This window comes from Lepisosteus platostomus, chromosome 12, assembly GCF_059453375.1.
Source record: "Lepisosteus platostomus isolate fLepPlt1 chromosome 12, fLepPlt1.hap1, whole genome shotgun sequence".
In the NCBI taxonomy this organism is placed as follows: domain Eukaryota; kingdom Metazoa; phylum Chordata; class Actinopteri; order Semionotiformes; family Lepisosteidae; genus Lepisosteus; species Lepisosteus platostomus.
In genome coordinates, this window is record NC_142622.1 from 29,645,314 (window position 1) to 29,663,631 (window position 18,318).

An 18,318-nucleotide genomic window follows, 5' to 3' on the forward strand; every position below is an offset into this window, starting at 1 on the left:
TTAACCTAATATGGTTCCTTATTAAATCCGCAAGTTGCAGTATGTTAATTAATAAATCTAAATAAAGCGTGTTGAACACAGAAAGTGGAACCTCGTGTGACATATCCAGACGGATACAGTTCAGTGTAACACCAGCCGGCAGAACCTGCACAGGACGAAACGGAAGTCACCGTGTTGTGTTGTGTTTTTGTAAGACAGCTTTTGGAATTTTGGAATTTGAGCATCTTTTTACAGCAAAACTTCCACAGGAAGGGCTCCTTGTTAGATTTTTTTTAACCTCTGCTTTCTACATGGAATAGGTTTTAGTTTTCTACGCCCCAGGTAAGGTGATATGCTAAACCCTTTCTTTATTGTTGACCTCATCAAAATGTATTTCGTTGACTTGGCTTGCGAGGAATAGACATAATTACTGTAGGAGCAAGTAATAGGTATATTCCATGCTGAAAAGAGAAGAAAGAAAACACAACGTTGCGGCCGCGGAGCCTTCTTCGGGTGACCTGAAGCACACCCGAAGAAGGCTCCACGGCCGAAACGTTGTGTTTTTTCTTCTCTTTTCAGCATGGAATAAACCTATTACTTGTTCCTTTGCAGCCTACGCATGCTGACGCAGCTACCCACCTGAACTAACATATACATAATTAGCCATGTTGTGGACGCCCCGGGTGGTAATAATGTAATGCATTTAAGTACATAATAACGCTTCCGTTTTTACACAGTTTAAGGTTAAACTATATTTTACCCTACGTTTATTGTAGAATTGTCTGTTTATTGCTGGAACTATCGACATTTGGTATGTGAAATGTTATCTGTATTATGTAATTGTTTAGCTTTATGGCACATAGTGCAATAAGTCATTGGTAGGTCTCAAGGTTTACAGAACGTTTCCCACGAGAGTCGAGTTTGGGGATGTAGCTAATTACCTGTTCGAACTACCTGTTCGATGATACTGTGAAATTGCTTTAAAAATATCACGTTTTGTAGCATCTTCACATAGACATTCGTTTGTGGTGGAAACAAGAAATTATATTTGTGTTAGAAATATAATTGAAGTTAACATTGAAGTTAATTGAATCATGGATTCAAGTAACATATGCCTGAAAAAAATGTAATCAGATTTAATAATATGTGTTTATGTTAATGGTGAAGGTGAAATTATGACCCCGACAGAAAAATAGGTATATTGTTTTTTGTAATATTTATTTTTAATTTATTTATTTTGAAAAGGAAGTATCTCAAACATACAGTATGGGTGCATAGCAAGAGAATGTGCTATCACCCTGAGCACTGATTTGGTTGTGACACTGATAGCAGATATTTAAGTAATTTAGAGCAGTGCAATGAACAGGTGAAATTCTGTGGCTTTAGAGCACTGATGCAGTCTCACGGTGTTCTGTTTATACAGAATATGGGTGACCAAAGTCCAGTCCACAAGCTCTAAAAATAAATACTCAAAAATACTTGTCTTCAGGGCCTCAGTGTGTTAATCTGGCACTGATTCTTTGATTCTGATCACTGATTACTTTTTCAGCTGGAGTTATGTGTACACTAGATCTGTTTCTGAACCTTTCGGCATAACAGAGAACCACAGGCTGTTTTGTCTTTGGTCTGTTATCTTCGCCTCAGTTCCACTTTATAAAACGTTTATCAGACTTATCTCACAAAAGTGATGAATCAGCTGTTGATTTCATGAATAATTTAATTACATATATCATCATTGTATCCAGCGTTATTTAATATGCATGTATTTTCAGCTGTACTTGTGTACAGATTGAATAATCTGGATAAACACTATGTATAGGAAAGAGAAATTTGTTAGAAATAGTGTAACTATTTTTCTCAGTCAAAATGTACTTTTTAAATTACGTTCATGCAGCTTGATACTAAGTATCAATGATAGTATATATGATTTTCCCACAAATATATTGAATTATAAATGGTTTTTATTGCTGTTAATATACAGTAATGATTTACTATCCATACATTTTCTAAATGCTTCTTTCAATTCTGGGTTTGAGGGGGGGAGTCTATACTGGCAAGCAATGGGCGTAAGGCAGGGTACGCCCTGGATAGGACACCCGTCCACCCTGAGGCAGACACAAACACAAACAATCACTAACTCACCCCACTGCCAATTTCCCCAGAAGCCATTTAACTTGCCAGTTTGTCTTTTGACTGTGGTAGGAAACTGGAGCACCGAGAGGAAACCTATCAGAACATTGGGAAAACATACAAAATCCACACAGATAGCACCCCAGGTCCAGAATTGAGCTCAGGGCCCCAGCTCTGCGAGGCAGCAATGCTAACCACTGTGCCACCATGCCACTCAATTAAATTAACTATATTAAGAGATAAGATAAGATCACTTTATTGGCCATATACAATTTCTTGTATTAGGAATTTGTCTTTTCGCATACCCTAACTTGCTCTCTGTGAGACACACAGACAGGACGAGAAGCTTGGGGTCAGAGCGCAGTGTCAGCCATTTATACAGCGACCCTGGAGCAGTTGGGGTTAAGGGCCATGCTCAGGGGCCCAACAGAGGAGGATTCCTTTGTCGGCTGCAGCATATGAACTAGCAACCTTCCAGCCCCAGGCGCAGATCCTTATCCAAAGAGCCACGGCACCGCTATTTATCTGTCTAATTCAATTACAGCAGTATTTCCCTTTCACATTTTTGTGTTTGAACATTGCTACTTCCAATATAAAGAAAGTGAACTGTCCTGTTCATATCCCCTGTGTATATCTGCAATCTGGTTTGTTCTAATATTCCTAATGAGTTTGATTATTTTCTGTCAGAGACAGAGTATTGTTTTCAACAGAAAATCCAGATGTGTACTGTAGCCTCTGGTTCCAGCTATAATTCACAGAGTAGAAGAAATGCCTGATCTGTTTTCTCATATGTCATAGTAATGTAGACAAAAGAGATAGTTTCAGATCTAATGTATCTGTCAGTAGAAATCGCCGATTGAAGGAGCAGGGGACAGTTTGATATCAGAATGTTTGTAATCACGTTAAGCCATTAATTCAGAACACCTTGGTTGAGTATCTAGAGGGCATAAGTCATCTTTTTACAACAGGAACATACAACATTTTATATGTTCAAAAATGTACTTGCAAATTTTCATGGTAGAATAGTTAAAGAAACAACTTCTTGAGTGTGATTATTGAGTCAATAAGTTACACAGTTTAATGGTTTTCATCTTGTTCCCGAATTCCTTAAAGAACTGCTTTTTAGTGAACTGCTCATTCTTAATCTTATAATTTGCAAAATAAAATAATAGCAAAAAATTTAAATGATGTTTTTTATTTCTAAATGTGCATGTCATATCGCATTATATTAAAAATATATATAGATGTATTCATGATGTTTCTTAAAAAGAAACAGAAATTATCTTTTGAAAAGAAGTTAAAAGGGATCAAGTTTAAAATAGAGCATTATGCAGTAGTAAATTCAGTTTTGTATTTGCCAATAAAGTGTGACGTTTATCTTTTGGTGTGGCACCTGGTTCTTTGTCCAGAGGTGAAATGACAGAGGTGAGACAGAGAAAGGAGCAGACATGTCAAGAATCCACAGACAAGGAGGATCTGAAGTCTCCCTCAGCTTTACAGAAAGAGTGTACAGGTGAAGTAACATTTCTGTGGAGACTATTTACTGTTTCTTTATCTTTCTATAACGACCAAACTAATATAGATTTTAATATATTTCTGTGTTTATCTTCCCATCTTTGTTGGCACAATATCATTAGGTCTAAAAAAATGCAGTTTTAAACTGGAAAAAGGATGACAAAAGCTTAACATTTTGTGTATGTTTTCATCAGCAAATAAGAAGAACAAGCTCACAGGTAACCTGGTGGATTTTTTTTACGGTTCCACTGCTCTTTTTTTCAAAGCTACAGTGTGAAATTAACATGGAAGAAGTTAAAAGTGTATTTAGGAAATTGTTGTTATTAATTAACTTTCCTTACCTAAATGTAAACTTCATAATCATTGTAAGTTATCCTCGATAATGGTATTTGCCAAGAAAATACTGACAAAAAAGTGAACAAGTGCATCCCTCTTGCACACTGTTGCTCAGTTTGCTACTCTTTGCTCTAATTTGCCCTAGGATGCAACAGCTAAATGCAAGTGCTCTCTGAGTTACTGATGAAGCTCTTCCTGTTCTCTTCTTTACCTCTGTGGATTTCCTGCTGCATCCCTGGGTCACCTAACTCACTCTCTACAAAACATTCCTGGTCCTGCCCTGGCAGTTGCAGGAATAAGTCTGTGACCTTCAATAGTAACCAGCTCCAGCAACATTTTGAAATCTTGTTGAGTCCTTGTATGTAAATATAGTAGTCTCTTTTAAATATAGTAGCACTGTTTTTTTTCAGGGGGAGTTTAACACTGACAACAATGTTAGGTTGCGTCAGTGGTGTTAATACAAATGGCGATTTTAACTGTGACATTGCAAATCGCAATATGAATTCATATGTGCAGCCTCTTCAGGTGGATGTTCCAGACTACAGAGGTCAGGAGTATTGTTCTTCGCAGCCATAAAAAATATGAATTTACATCAATATACATCAGTTTCCAAACACTTTTTATCAATGTCACCTTTTAGGATAGAAAAATGAAAGGATGGCAAACTCAAACGGGGAAATATTTCAGCTCGCGTGACTCAAATGTCCAGACATACACTTAGCAGGACAAATCTTGAGCAAAATCACATCCACATCCACAGTATTAATATTTCACAGGATGTAGAACAAATCTTGTATAAACACTATATACAATTAGTTTTTTTTTTCTCCTTTTTAAACAGGTAAATTATTTTATTTTAGGACTACAGTGTCAAACACTGGTTAGATTTAGACTCGTACTGCAGCTAAATTTCTGTGTTCATATACTACATTAGGTGTGGCACTTGGGTGTAACTGTGAACTGCTTTGGATAGAAGTGTCAAACTAATAATAATAATAATAATAATTGCTTATACTTATATAGCTCTTTTCTGGACACTCCACTCAAAGCGCTTTACAGGTAATGGGGACTCCTCTCCACCACCACCAATGTGCAGCATCCACCTGGATGATGCGACAGCAGCCGTAGTGCGCCAGAACGCTCAACACGCATCAGCTATCCATGGGGAGGAGATCAGAGTAATGAAGCCAATTCATAGATGGGGATTATTAGGAGGCCATGATTGGTAAGGGCCAATGGAACAATGGGAAATTTGGCCAGGACGCCGGGGTTACACCCCTACTCTTTTCGAGAAATACCCTGGGATTTTTAATGACCACAGAGAGTCAGGACCTCGGTTTTACGTCTCATCCGAAGGACGGCGCCTGTTTACAATATGGTGTCCCCGTCACTATACTGGGGCATTAGGACCCACTTGGACTGCAGCGTGAGCGCCCCCTGCTGGCCCCACTAACACCACTTCCAGCAGCAACCTTAGTTTTTCCCAGGAGGTCTCCCTTCCAGGAACTGACCAGGCTCACACCTTCTGAGCTTCAGTGGGTTGCTACTTGTGAGTTGCAGAGTGATATGGCTGCTGGTCAGTACATATACAGTAAAACATATCCTGGTCACTAACCAATTATTTCTCCAAGTACCTTAAATAACTAATAATTAACATCTATTTAAGAATTAATCTTTCAAGGGTAACTTTATCAAAACCCTTTTGAAAATCTATATAAACCATATCATATCCTGTTTTTGTATCCATTACTGCTGTAGCTTGTTCAAATAACTCTTAACAAGGTAGCTAATTAAAACCCACCTTTCAAAATTGAGTAAGAGAATGATAACTTATTTATAATAACCTGGTTCAGATCTCTCACCATTTTTATGGATGGGCACTAGTTATCAGTTTTGCAGGCAATGTCTAAAGAAACTGCCTGAAAAGGTTTGTTAATGGCCTGTGAATAACATCTACTTTAATTAAGTACAGCTGGTAGAATACCATCAGGACTTAGAGATGTTTACTGTAAATGCTTCTAGTACCTGTAACACATCTTTCACTATGCTAATATTATTTAATATTGAAATTTTCCTGAGCCTACAGCATGTTATAAGTTTTTTCTTATGTGAACGTTGTGACTTTGTAAGACATTAAATTAATAACCAGTTTTTTTCCCTTTCTTTGTCTAAAGGTTCCCACTTTATCCTTTATTTTTCCTTAGGTGTTGTAATACTGTAATATTTATTATAACCTCCATTTGCAATTTTTCTATTTCTGCTTTGATCTTTCTAACATACTTTTGAGCTTCTGCTTGTGTCATTATATTTCCTTTTTTTCAACTGAATCCTGTTTATTTAATATTACTAGGTGCTTTTTTCATTTTATATTTAACTTAACTGTTTGGGCCTCTGACTTTGAGCTACTTCCTTGTGGAATTAATCTGTTTTGTTCTTCCAGAAGAATATGTTTAACCTGTTGCTATCCATTCTCTAATGATTATTTATCCTGTTCCATTCAGCTTATTAAGCTCTGATTTTTTCTTTGTAGTCTGATTCTTTTGATTTGGACTGTATCTGTTTCAATTATACGGTTTCAAATTGTAATTCGATTATGCTTTGAAGATAACCACAGTTCTCTCACCTCTGTTTTCTTCACTCTGTCTTAGCGATTTGAACATATTGCCTCTAGCAGATGCTCTGACAGACTACAAGAATTATTGTTAGCCTTGTGTACCATTTAAATTTCAGTTTCTGACATCCCCATTGATTTTTTTTCCCAAATAAGTGAGGAAAGTTATAATCTTCCATGACAGCCATTTCTTCCTTTACGCATTCACCCCATTCATTTCATTATACAAGATTGTGTTATGACTGATCTGAATTAAGTAGTCTTTAGCATTCTTCAAGCACAATTAGTGGAGAATACTATACAGAATAATTTCCTATGATAACCAGTAAACATTATTGACAAAGAGATGGCCATAAAGATATTTCTGTGTCAAACTTATTGTTTCTGTAAGCAGAGATCTTATAGACCAAAAACTAGTCTATTAAAAGTGTCTTCCTACAACAAATTGATCCCTTCCTTTGTGTTTCTATATGTGTGGAGTATTGTTAAAAGTATGACTTGCATTTTGTTTTCACTGCAAAATAGAATGTAGTCATTCCAAATGCCTAGGAAAAAGCCCCAAATCTGAGAGCAGGATGAGCACTGTATTCTTTAGATTTCTAATTTAAGTTTAGATTTTCTCCACATTTTTAACCTTCCACCTTAAGTTAAAGTTGAGATTTTATATGCAAGTACTAGGTAACTGAACTGATTTCACAGAGCAATATTGGCTCCTCCTTTGTACTGTATATCTCCATGAGTTTATACAAAGCAGAGATATTAGATGCATGTACACCATTACAAATGTTCTTGAGCAAGCAGTACTTACAGTACTTATGTGAAGTATAAATGCTGCCAAGCATGCTTTGGAATCTGTCTTCTTGTTGTCTTAAAAGGTAGGGTCATATTTTGGCAGAACTAAAGTATTTGAAATTGGAAACGTACCGCAGACCTTTTCTGAGATGATTAGAGAAAATTCCCCGTGGGCCTGGGATAAAAATGTATCCCAGGCACAGATGAGGAAAAAGGTATAGAAAGATTTTAATGTATTATTAAAATTAAAATCTATTATTATTTTTTTTTATCTTAATATCTCTTGGAGCATGGAGAAGTGGAATACACCCAGTCACTGCCTAGATAAGGCTGCCACTCCAAACTGAGCAGCCAGGCAAGGAAGAAACGGGTTAGGAATGCCATTAGGGAGGTCAAAGGCGACTATAAAAATCTTTATAGACTTCAGTGGCTGATTTTTAAAAGATATCAATGGGTCAGCAATACCCTGCTTCACTCTCCATGATAGATGCTTGTATATGACTGAAAAAACATTTCAGATTATGCACAAGGTTTGCAAAAAAGCACCTAAGTGATAGTGCATCGTTTTGTTGTCAGACAAGACAAAACTGAAAACTGGAACTGGAAACACAGATAGATCTGGCAAATCTTAAGAGGAAAACCAGCTTCAGATCTAAAACTGGAACAAAAATTCACCTTTCAGCAGGACAGGGACCCAAAGGCACAAGGCCAAAGTTACACTGGAGTGGCTTAGGAGTAAGAAACCATCATTATAAATTATTATCCATACTGGGTGTATGTATATATGTTATTACACTAGAAATTAAACAGTCACGTGGTGAATGATATAAAATATGGAATACAATAGGGCAGTTCTTCAGAATTCCACTAGTTTGAAGCACCCACTCACCCACTTTCTACCCGCTTTATCCAATTCAGGGTCGTGGGGGAGCTGGAGTCTATCCTGGTAACAACAGGTGCAAGGAAGGAAGGACCCTGGATAGGTCACCAGTCCATCACAGAAGTTGTCAACAATTAAGCAATAAAATTAGTCATGCATGATGATTAGCATTGCAATTTTGATGAAAATGGCAACTTGGTGGGTTCAGGTTGAAAAAAATATGTAGAATCCCTATTCTTATTCTAAATTTAACGGAGCCAAATGACGTGTGCTCAGGGGAAAGAAGTGCTAGTAAACTCCATGAAACATTACATTATCTGATGTTTTGTGCAGCAGCCTGTTTCACCACAGACTTAATTGGCCCAGTCTGCAGGGGTGTCCATAGTAAAACTTGCCCTCAAATGAATACATGCGAAGGAAGACACCACTTTTGAGGAGAGTTTCGTCACAGGTCAAGCACTGCATTTCAGACCTGTTTGTTGTGTTTACAGGGGATTCGGAGACTTTTCCAAAGGACATGAGTGTAAGCTTGGTCACATTCCCCAGCACAATTTTTACAACACCTCCTGTTGTGAAGAATCTGTAATTTTGATAACTAAATATTTTTCAGATTAAATTTGCATTATGATACCTTAGGTAACTGAGACTATAAGATTTATCTGGGCTTTGTAAAAACATTTGATGGTTTTTATAGTTTAGTTTTTTAATACTTCTTGTGTCACATAATTAATTAACATAAAGAGTGTAGGTAAATGTGGATTTGTTGCTTTGTGCTCTTTAAAGTAGATTAATACAGGCTGGTATTTTTCAAAATACCAGTAAAATCAGCTGTCATCAGAGATGAATCCTACTGATTTTAATATAGCAAAAAAAAACAAGATAAAGAATGTAAAAAAATTGACATAATATTTTCTCATTTGTCATGTTCCTCTTACCGAAATTCTGCCAGTCTGTTCTTTCAATATGATGGAAAAAGGTGTAGGAGTTGTTGTCTGGCAATGGCATCAATGATTAATATGCTACCATGATACAGTCTAATACAATCTAAGAATCCTTTTTTGGGATGTACTGAACTACTTAAGTAACAACGTGACTGTTATTGTACCTTTTTATCACCATGTTAATCCTTCTAAACTGGACAAGTTGGACATTTGGTATTGAAGTTGAATGGCCTGGCTGTGCCCCGGGAGGCCATATAACCTGTTTAGTGGTTAGTAGCTAATTGTTCCTAGGATCTCATCCATCCATTTCTTGAAAAAAGATGTCTCTAAGTAAACACCTAAGTCTTTTTTTATAAGCAGTCTCTTCTATCTCATTTGGTATTTTGTGTTTAATTTAATTTTCTGCATGTAATAGTCTACATTACTAGTCTCATGTTCTAGTCTACATTAAGGATTATTTTCCCAGTCTTGAACTATATCTAAAGCCTTTTGATTTTAATTTTCTGCTACCATAGTGTTTGCTAATCCCAATTTGTGCATGCACACCTTTTATGTACTTTATTTTCTGTTAATGTATTTCATGTGTGGACATACAAGTTATATGCCTGTGTGGTATGCTTTTGTAGTTTCACATGCTGTCTTGTTGGAGTCTTGTCTCATTCCTTCAGTAGAGCCAGCACACATATCTGCCTGTTCATTGATATTTGCACCATGTTCCATAAGACTCAGGTCTGCCATGTAGGGCATCAAAGGTATAACTCCCATTCTCATCTACCAAGAAAGCTGGTATTAAATAAGCAGCATGAAATTGTACGTTGTTGTCACATTAAGATGAGCCCACAGCAAGATCACTAAGTGACGTCACAAGACTTGTTCAAGATAGCGCTGTGCAGTCAGTTGCGATCAATCACTAAAAGTGGAATTGCCTTCTAACTAGACAATCCTGCCCTCATTTGAACCTCCCCATTGATCTTGGTGAGGTGTTGTGACTTAGATCATGACCTGTCATTGATGGAGATGTTATGATGTCAGATCTTGCCAAGTTAGAAATTACTGACCATGAAAGCCCCAGGGAATGCTGTGCATGTAGATGCAACAAAGACTTTCTTTTGGCAAGTGGCAAATCTTCCTGATTTTCACCACATCATTCAACAGGTTAAAGCATCTCACCGTTTCAAAATGAGGTAATTTACTGCTATCATGGTCAATTAATTAAAATGATACCAAAACATTTAATAAATTCATAAAACCCATAGACTACATTTCTCTAAAAACAGCACTCTAAGAATGTATGTTTCTTTTGATGTTCAGTATATGAATTTTGGTTTAGTAGCCTTCATGCTTCTTGATTTCATCTTTAATATGAGCTTGTGAGAAAGGTGTTACTTTATGTATAAATACACTGGAATTATTGTCACATATTATAATGTTACACTATTTTATTTTCAAAATGAAGTTCTGACTCTCATTGATCATTTTGTGTGCATGCCCCTTTAAAAAAGTAAATGAGGTCATGGCCTCTGTTAACCATTGTGCAGTCCTTGTTTTTGACACTCTTCCGTAACACTCTCAGGTGGTAAACGGAAAAGAATGCAGCAGTGTTCCGCAGCTAGTTACAATAAAACAAGGAAAAATTTGGAAAAGTGAAGAGGGGATTTTGTCCACCATGCATTCACTAATCCCTTTAGGGCCAACTGTGGAATAGACTCGGCAAAGGGCAGATTGAGCTCACAGTAAACAGCAGTGCCATTTCCTTCCCTGGATTCCAGGAAAATGTTATTCCCCCCTAGTAAACACTGCTTTCTGAACAACTGCCACGCGTGCTTGAGCACTATGCCTACACTGCGGTTGGTGTATATCCAGGATAACTTGAGCCAGCCAGCTACATTTATGAATGTGTCTACCCTCATCACCCACCTCCTGTTCAAATGCTAGCAGTACATGCTGTGCACAAAGCAATAAGAAATGCTTGTGTGTACTGGGCTTGGGGTGGAGAGTTGGAAATCATTAATTACTTTTTAAATGCACTTGTTTCTTCATTTAGAACAATGCCTGTGAATGTTTTACCTTACAGGAGCTACCAGTTTGGGATTGTACACTGTAGATTATGGGAAACAATATAAAATAGACCCTGAAAAGCACAGAAGTCTGTATAAATCTGTAAGGATGTTCTTTTGCTGGTGTTATGACACTCCTGAATGTCCTCATTATTGTATTCTGTAGTGTAATGCCACTACAGAATAATGCCACAATTCCAATCTAAACAATCATGCTCTTCTTAGCCAGGAAACACGACTTCCTCTTATACTGGGTTTTTCCTTTAACACATGTCTAGTTTTGAACCCAGCTGTTGTATGTGCATTATTGGTGCTGTGATAACAGTATTGCTTTCTTTTTTCTCCCACTCAATACTTTTACTTTTAGAAATCCATAAAGAGATGTAAAATGATTTTCTCTGTTTTTCCTGTATATGTCTAATTGACTATTTCCTCTTTGCTTTTGCTTGGATTAGTTGTAATACTAGTTGACTAGACAAAGAGAAATAAGAAGCTCTTTTTAAGTAGCTTTTAAGAAAAGTTCTGACTTGTTTTTTAAGACAGAATGGAAAGGGTGATTGTGGTAACTATCATAACCTTGCACAAGGATCAAAAGCCAACTAAAAAATAGTAAAGCCTGAGCTAGTATGCTGTTGTTGTGGTAATCCCTGCTGTTACTTATTAAAGAACTGTTTAAGAAAAAGTGTCAGAAAAGGGGACTTTTATTTGCCAAATTACCAGTACATACAGGATAATATGCCCCAGTATTGAAAATAACGAATATGTCTCCCAATGTGGAGATGAGGACTGGGTTAACCTAGACAGGAAGTAGCTAGGTGAAGGAGGAGTTTGTTTCCTGTTTGATTGTTGATCCTTGTTGTTCCTTTTTTAAGCTTTTTAGTTTTGTGTTAGTCTCTGTACAAAAATATTTGTTTTTCCAGGGAGTTGCTTCCGGTCTTCTTTAGGAGCATGCAGGAATCATTCCTCCTACACCTTGGTCTTCGTGATTGAATCTTTGAAAATCTCTACTTGACTAAGAAACCTTACAGAGAAGGTGCAGGTGTTTTATTCTGAAGTCATATAAACTATTACTGCACACAGAGGCAAAGCAATGATTTACCCTTGTACCTGAGCTAATTTAGGTTTAACATAGAAAAGGGTCTGATAATGTATGTAATCAGTTTCAGATTTTAATTTTTCTTTGCAGATTTTGCAGACTTAACTTTTCCCCCATGAAAATGTTTGAGAATTCAATTTTCTTTAAAAAATATCCACTTTAAAAATGTACATATCATCATATATATAATTTATGACGCAACAAAATGGAAGGGTGTGAATACTTTTGAAAGGCATTATACATCTCAGTATTGCTTTAACAGTCAAAATGCGGTCCCTAGCTAATAAACCCAGGTAGTCTAAGCAGAAAAGAGGGGATTTACTGGTAATGTAAGGTTTCTAAATTGTGGCAAAATTGATAAATACTTAGGCTGTGAAGCGGCAAAGGAACAAGTAAAGGTTATTTTCATACTAAAAAGTAAAAAGAAATAGAAAACAATGTTTTGGCTTATATTTTATAAACCGTATAAAACTAAAATATTTTAGTTTTTGATTGTTTTAGCAGTTTTTGCTGACATTGACTACTTTTAGTCAAGAGTGAAAATAATTAAATTAAAAAAAGTGTGTACAGTACATGATTAGTAATTCAACAAAATGGAGCATCAAAATACATTTACAAACGGGCTGTAGGAAAGCTAATGGAATTTAAATCTAGGGAAGTTGGGCTCAGGCTTTATAATGTAATTACAATTTTTTCATCCGTTTTCACACCACCGAAATGATATTATAGCCTAAGAAAAAGTGCACAAAGATCAAAAAGAATAGATCTGTGCTAGAATAGTTCCCTGGGAAATGTCATGTACAGACAGATTAAGGAAGATAAATCTCCTCAGTCTGGAACCATAAGAGATCTGCTTGAAATGTCTAAACAATTTCCAGGGTGAATTGGGACTATTTCAAATCCACTAGTGAAGCAGGGAAACGGGTCAGAATAATGTGGGGAAGCAATAGAAAAACAGATAGGCTTGTGTACTTTGGGTGGCAAAAAGTGTGTTATTTAAATACATGGAAATTATTCACAAGTTTTACAATGTATTAGTAAGACCTAATGTTGTACATTGTGTTCTGTTTTGGTCATCATATGAAAAAATATAATATTAGAAAGAGTTCAAAGATGGACAGAAAGAGTGCTTGTGGTTTTAGAGGATTGTCATATAGACCATGTTAAGGGAGTTTAATGTCTTCAGTCTAGAACTAAGGAGTTGAGCAGATTTGACCCAAGTATATATAAAATCTGAGGGCTATTGACAGGGTAACAAAAGTGGATATAAGAAATGAAATAAGGGCATGGGTTGATAACTGTATATAGAATTGGATGTTAACTTCACTTAGTCTTAGCAAAAAATGCCAAAAAGTGATGGATCTTTAAAGATAATTTATTCAGGATAGATCTGGAAGTAACACAAGGAGTTAATATTATCTGGAACAGGCTACCCAACTGGGTGACTGGGACCCAATTTTGGGGCTCTTTAATGAAACAGCTAGACCAAAATGTAATTTTAGTTAGTTATAAAGCAAATAAAATGGGTTGAATGGCCTCCCTTGATGTGAAAGGAGCAAATGTCAAAAGTTCTCATTGTTTAAACTGTAGCAGGAGTTCAAACAATGGTGAAGTCTCCTAAGCAATGATCCTACACTCACAGAGTCTCTCCTGATTGGCCAAAGGGTAAATGTTTACTGAAAATGGATATTAAAATAGAGGCCAGGTCCGCACTAGGAAATGTTCCCTCACTTAAGTGGAAATAGCCAGCATACTCAAGGAAATCTGCATGACTTTCTAGAAACACATTTTATCATGTGTACTAAATTTCTCTCTCATGCTAAGCACTTTCTACATTCTGAAGAGCAATATTTGTCATTGTGCACATTATCATCACAGTACAATTGATTTTGCCTTTCCATTTGAGTCTGAGAGAATCCTCTAAAAACATGTAAAAATCTTGAGTCTTATCCTGATCATTTATGACAAGTGGTTCCACTATGGTCTCCTTTTTTTCTATTGTCAGTGGTCACTTCTGCTTTTTTCCCCAGACAGAAAATGCTGGTATCAATTCTCTGTTTCACCCATATTTTTTACTTTTCAGTGTACATCCATAGTGAGAAGGTGTGATTTTGAAAAATGCTACTGTTTTAGAGGGGTTTGAAGTGGAAGGTTTTGTTCAAGAGCAATGTTGCAATGTTCACTTCCAGAAGATGAAGTGACAGAGGAATACGCATGTCAAGATGCAGACATTGATTACCCAAAGAAAGAGGAAAATACAGATCATCAAAAGAGACCATCATCCAGAAGGTCCCAGAGTGGCAGATGTGAGTAGGATCAATTTTACCTACTCTTAGTTTGCATTTTTGTAGGGGATGACTCAAAACTCCTGACTCTTTGTCGATAGAAGACAAGACAATCTTGTTAGGTTGAAGTAGTTCAGGTAGGTAGCTGCGTCAGCATGTGTAGACTGCAAAGGAACAAGTAATAGGTTTATTCCATGCTGAAACGAGAAGAAAGAAAACACAATGTTTAGGCTGTGGAGCCTTCTTCGGGTGTGAGAACCCTCACACCTGAAGAAGGCTCCACAGCCGAAATGTTGTGTTTTCTTTCTTCTCTTTTCAGCATGGAATAAACCTAATACTTGTTCTTTTGCAATCTTGTTAGGTGGCTTACACTAAGGAAGAGAGCCTGTTAATTTGAACTGCAATGTATTCACATGTTTTACCACAACTAAAACCACAATTTAAACTATCCTTTGGATGAAATATAAAGGGTCTGTTGTGATTAGGCGTTGATTGCATTCTTCTTCTGCTGTTTGTTAGATGTTAAAAATGTTTAATACATAGGCTTTTATTCATTAACATTCAAAGAAGCAATCTGAAGTAGGAGAATGTGATTTGGATTAGACACACAGCAGAATGGGAATTACAAAAAGGACATTTTAAGTACTTTAATCAGATGCTGTAATGCAAACAATTGCTGAATTCCAAAGACTTTAGAGTTTTCCATTGATTATTTTTCCATATAATTTTTCTTTCGGTTTTAAAACATAGTTCTTTGCTAGAGGGAATACACAACTAAAATGGAAGTGTATCCATGCGCAAAACATCTGTTAAAAAAGTGAGTGATGAAAAGTGTAATGTAATTCTATAGCTGAACAGCAGTCATCTTAGCTTGGCAAGTATACTATAGGGCTACTGATTTAATGGCCACAACAGCCAAGTTATTCTGCTAATAGTCATATGCAATTACATTTTTTTTTAATGGATTTATGATTAAGAACATAAGCAATTGCAAGCAGTCCTTCAGCCCCACAGTGTAATCATGGTTACGTACGATGGTTCATGTGATATAATGCCTGTGTGGAAACTCAGGGAAAAATTTGTGTCCACATTTTTCTCTGTTCTGCAGCTGTCCTTTTTCAGCAGTTGGCAAAGCTGTTCTTTGGTTGCCTGGCAGCTGTGATGAGTGGTATGATGTATGCAGTATACCTCTCCACCTACCATGAAAGGAAATTTTGGTTTTCCAGCAGACAAGTAAGTTTTCTCTCTTGTTTTATGTACAATCCTATGATAGAGTCCCTTCCTATTATCTGGAAAAAATGTTAAAACAGATTTGCTCAGAAATTGTATTTAATTTATAAACTCATACCAAATTGCAACAACAAAACCATAAAAGATTATTTAGCCTTTTTAAAATTAATTTGACCAAAACACGTGGTTATAGTAATTTTCTCTAAATTAATATGCAAATAATTAGAGTAATTATGCAAATTTAATTACATCCATTTTATCCAATTTACTGCAGTTTCCACAGGTTAAAATTGGGGGGTTCAGACAAGGTGAAATGAATGGCCAAGCCAATCCTTTATCATGGGTATCAAGAAATCTGTTTAAAACTGTACTGTCAAGTGTTTTGTGCACCAAAGATGTGGATTAGTCCCAAACATCACATGCTCTATGAATGGTCATATTAGATGTCCATCTTTCAAAATTATACTTAGCATCCGGTATAACATTTATTATACTGGATTAAGTGTTGCACAGGATGATTTAATCCTTTGAATGTCATGTCTGGTGAAAATCAAGATATTAAAATAAGCAATATGTCCCATTTATCAAGAGAACAATGCCATTGTGCCATCTGTATGTTGGAGGGGCCATAAGGTGGATTTGCCAGCAGTGAGCCAAGTCCTCTTTTGCTATTTGTTGTAGGCCACTCTGTTAGTGAGTGTAGCTTTGAATTGCAAACCAGTGCATTAATTTTGTGTACAATAATACATCAGGAGAAGGTCTAAGTGTGGTGGTCTGGGAAGAAGTGTCAAGTGCTACAGCTTGTGCTACAGTTATCAAGTCCAGGGACTTCTTTTAGCATCAGAATCACCTTTATTCGGCTAGTCCATTTAATGTACAATGAATTTATTCTGGTGTACCTGTTGCTGTAAGAATAGCATACACGCTGTATATCATACATAAGCAAGACAACAAGCATCATAAAGACAGTGTACATATACCTAGGAATTCTGGTTAATCAGAAACACAGGAAAGAAGCAGTGGAAATACCAGGTGGTTCTGATTGGTTACCTGGGTGGGAGGGCTAATCAGCAAACTTTCTTGTCCACATTTTTGCTCTGGAATTGTACAATTCTTAAGTGCAGGCCAGATGACAGCCAATGTTCCTCTCCGCAGAGAAAACAAAACTGCCTTTGAAACAGGCAGACACATTGCCAAACTGTTACAGAGGCAGTCAGAGTGCTCTCAATAATGGCTCTGTAAAACTGTATTAGAATGGATGTTGCATGAGAGACACCAAAGTTTTTCAGTTGGCACAAAAAGTAAATTCTCTGCCGTGCTTTGTTTGTGATACTGGTAGTAATATTATTATTATTATTATTATTATTATTATTATTATTAATAATATTATTAATAGCTTACACTTATATAGCGCTTTTCTGGACACTCTGATAAATAAGGGCCTAGCTGTATCCAATGCCTTATATCACTGAGATAGTTGAAAACCCACTGGAAGAGGAAAGTGGAACATTTGACCATAACAATTAAAAGAGTTCTGGAATAATTGTATTAAGGCATAACTAAAATCCATAAAAATAATTCTTCAGTAGATGTTGCAAAATGTAGTCAAGGCCTAGTTATCAACATCATCCACTGACCTGTTGGCCTTATATGAAAACTGTAGAATGTCATAAATCTGATATAATCTTGAGATAATGAAATATCATGCGATCAAAAGTTTTCATTATAACAGAAGTAAGAGCCACTGGTCTATAATGATTAATCTGATTAACACAAGCTAGTTTGTCTGCCTTTGGTGCAAGAACAATAATGGATGATTTAAAGTATGTCCAAAATTCAGCAGCCAGAATCCTGACCAGGTCTAGTGCAAGTGTTCACATTACTCCTGTCCTGGAGTCCTTGCACTGGCTTCCGGTCAAATTCCGTGTAGACTTTAAAATCCTCATGCTCACCTATAAGGCTCTGCATGGCTTGGCACTTCAGTACCTGTCTGAACTATTATCGCCCTACTCCTCACCTCGCAACCTCCGCTCTTCAAATTCTGCCCTCCTTACTGTCCACCAAGCCCGTCTACATTGTATGGGTGACAGGGCCTTCTCCTGTTATGCCCCCAAGCTCTGGAACTCTTTGCCCAAGGATATCAGAGAGTCACCTTCTCTAAACTCCTTCAAATCCAGACTCAAAACCCTCTTCTTCAGAAAAGCCTTTACTTAACTGGTTCTTCTTCACCCCTCTGCTCTTCTTAGTACCACCATCCACGGTCTCCTCTATATATTGTAATTGTGTCTTATCTTGTGTATTCTACTTATTTATTGTTATACTCTTCTTATTTGTTGTTATTGTCATCCTGTAAAGCGCTTTGAGATGCCACCTTTAAAGGCACTATATAAAATAAAGTTTATTATTATTATTATTATTATTATTATTATTATTATTATTATTATTAAAGTAGGGAGAAAATCTTAT

The 18,318-nt window shown here is 36.5% G+C and overlaps 1 protein-coding gene across 4 annotated transcripts in view; it reads left to right on the forward strand.

Annotated features, from left to right (window-relative positions):
* Nucleotides 1-18,318, forward strand: part of LOC148651376 (putative C-mannosyltransferase DPY19L4) — a 54,447-nt gene continuing 36,129 nt past the window's right edge. The window contains exons 1-4 of one of the 4 annotated variants that reach the window (XR_015925744.1): nucleotides 1-321; nucleotides 3,519-3,622; nucleotides 14,527-14,643; nucleotides 15,731-15,855. Coding sequence is in view for 3 of the 4 variants with exons in the window: in XM_088601570.1 (XP_088457696.1) it covers nucleotides 3,526-3,622; nucleotides 14,527-14,643; nucleotides 15,731-15,855 (339 nt within the window). In the remaining variant the exon portion in view is untranslated. The remainder of the gene's footprint in view (nucleotides 322-3,518; nucleotides 3,623-14,526; nucleotides 14,644-15,730; nucleotides 15,856-18,318) is intronic. The other 3 variants (XM_088601570.1, XM_088601571.1, XM_088601572.1) reach the window with 3 other exon arrangements.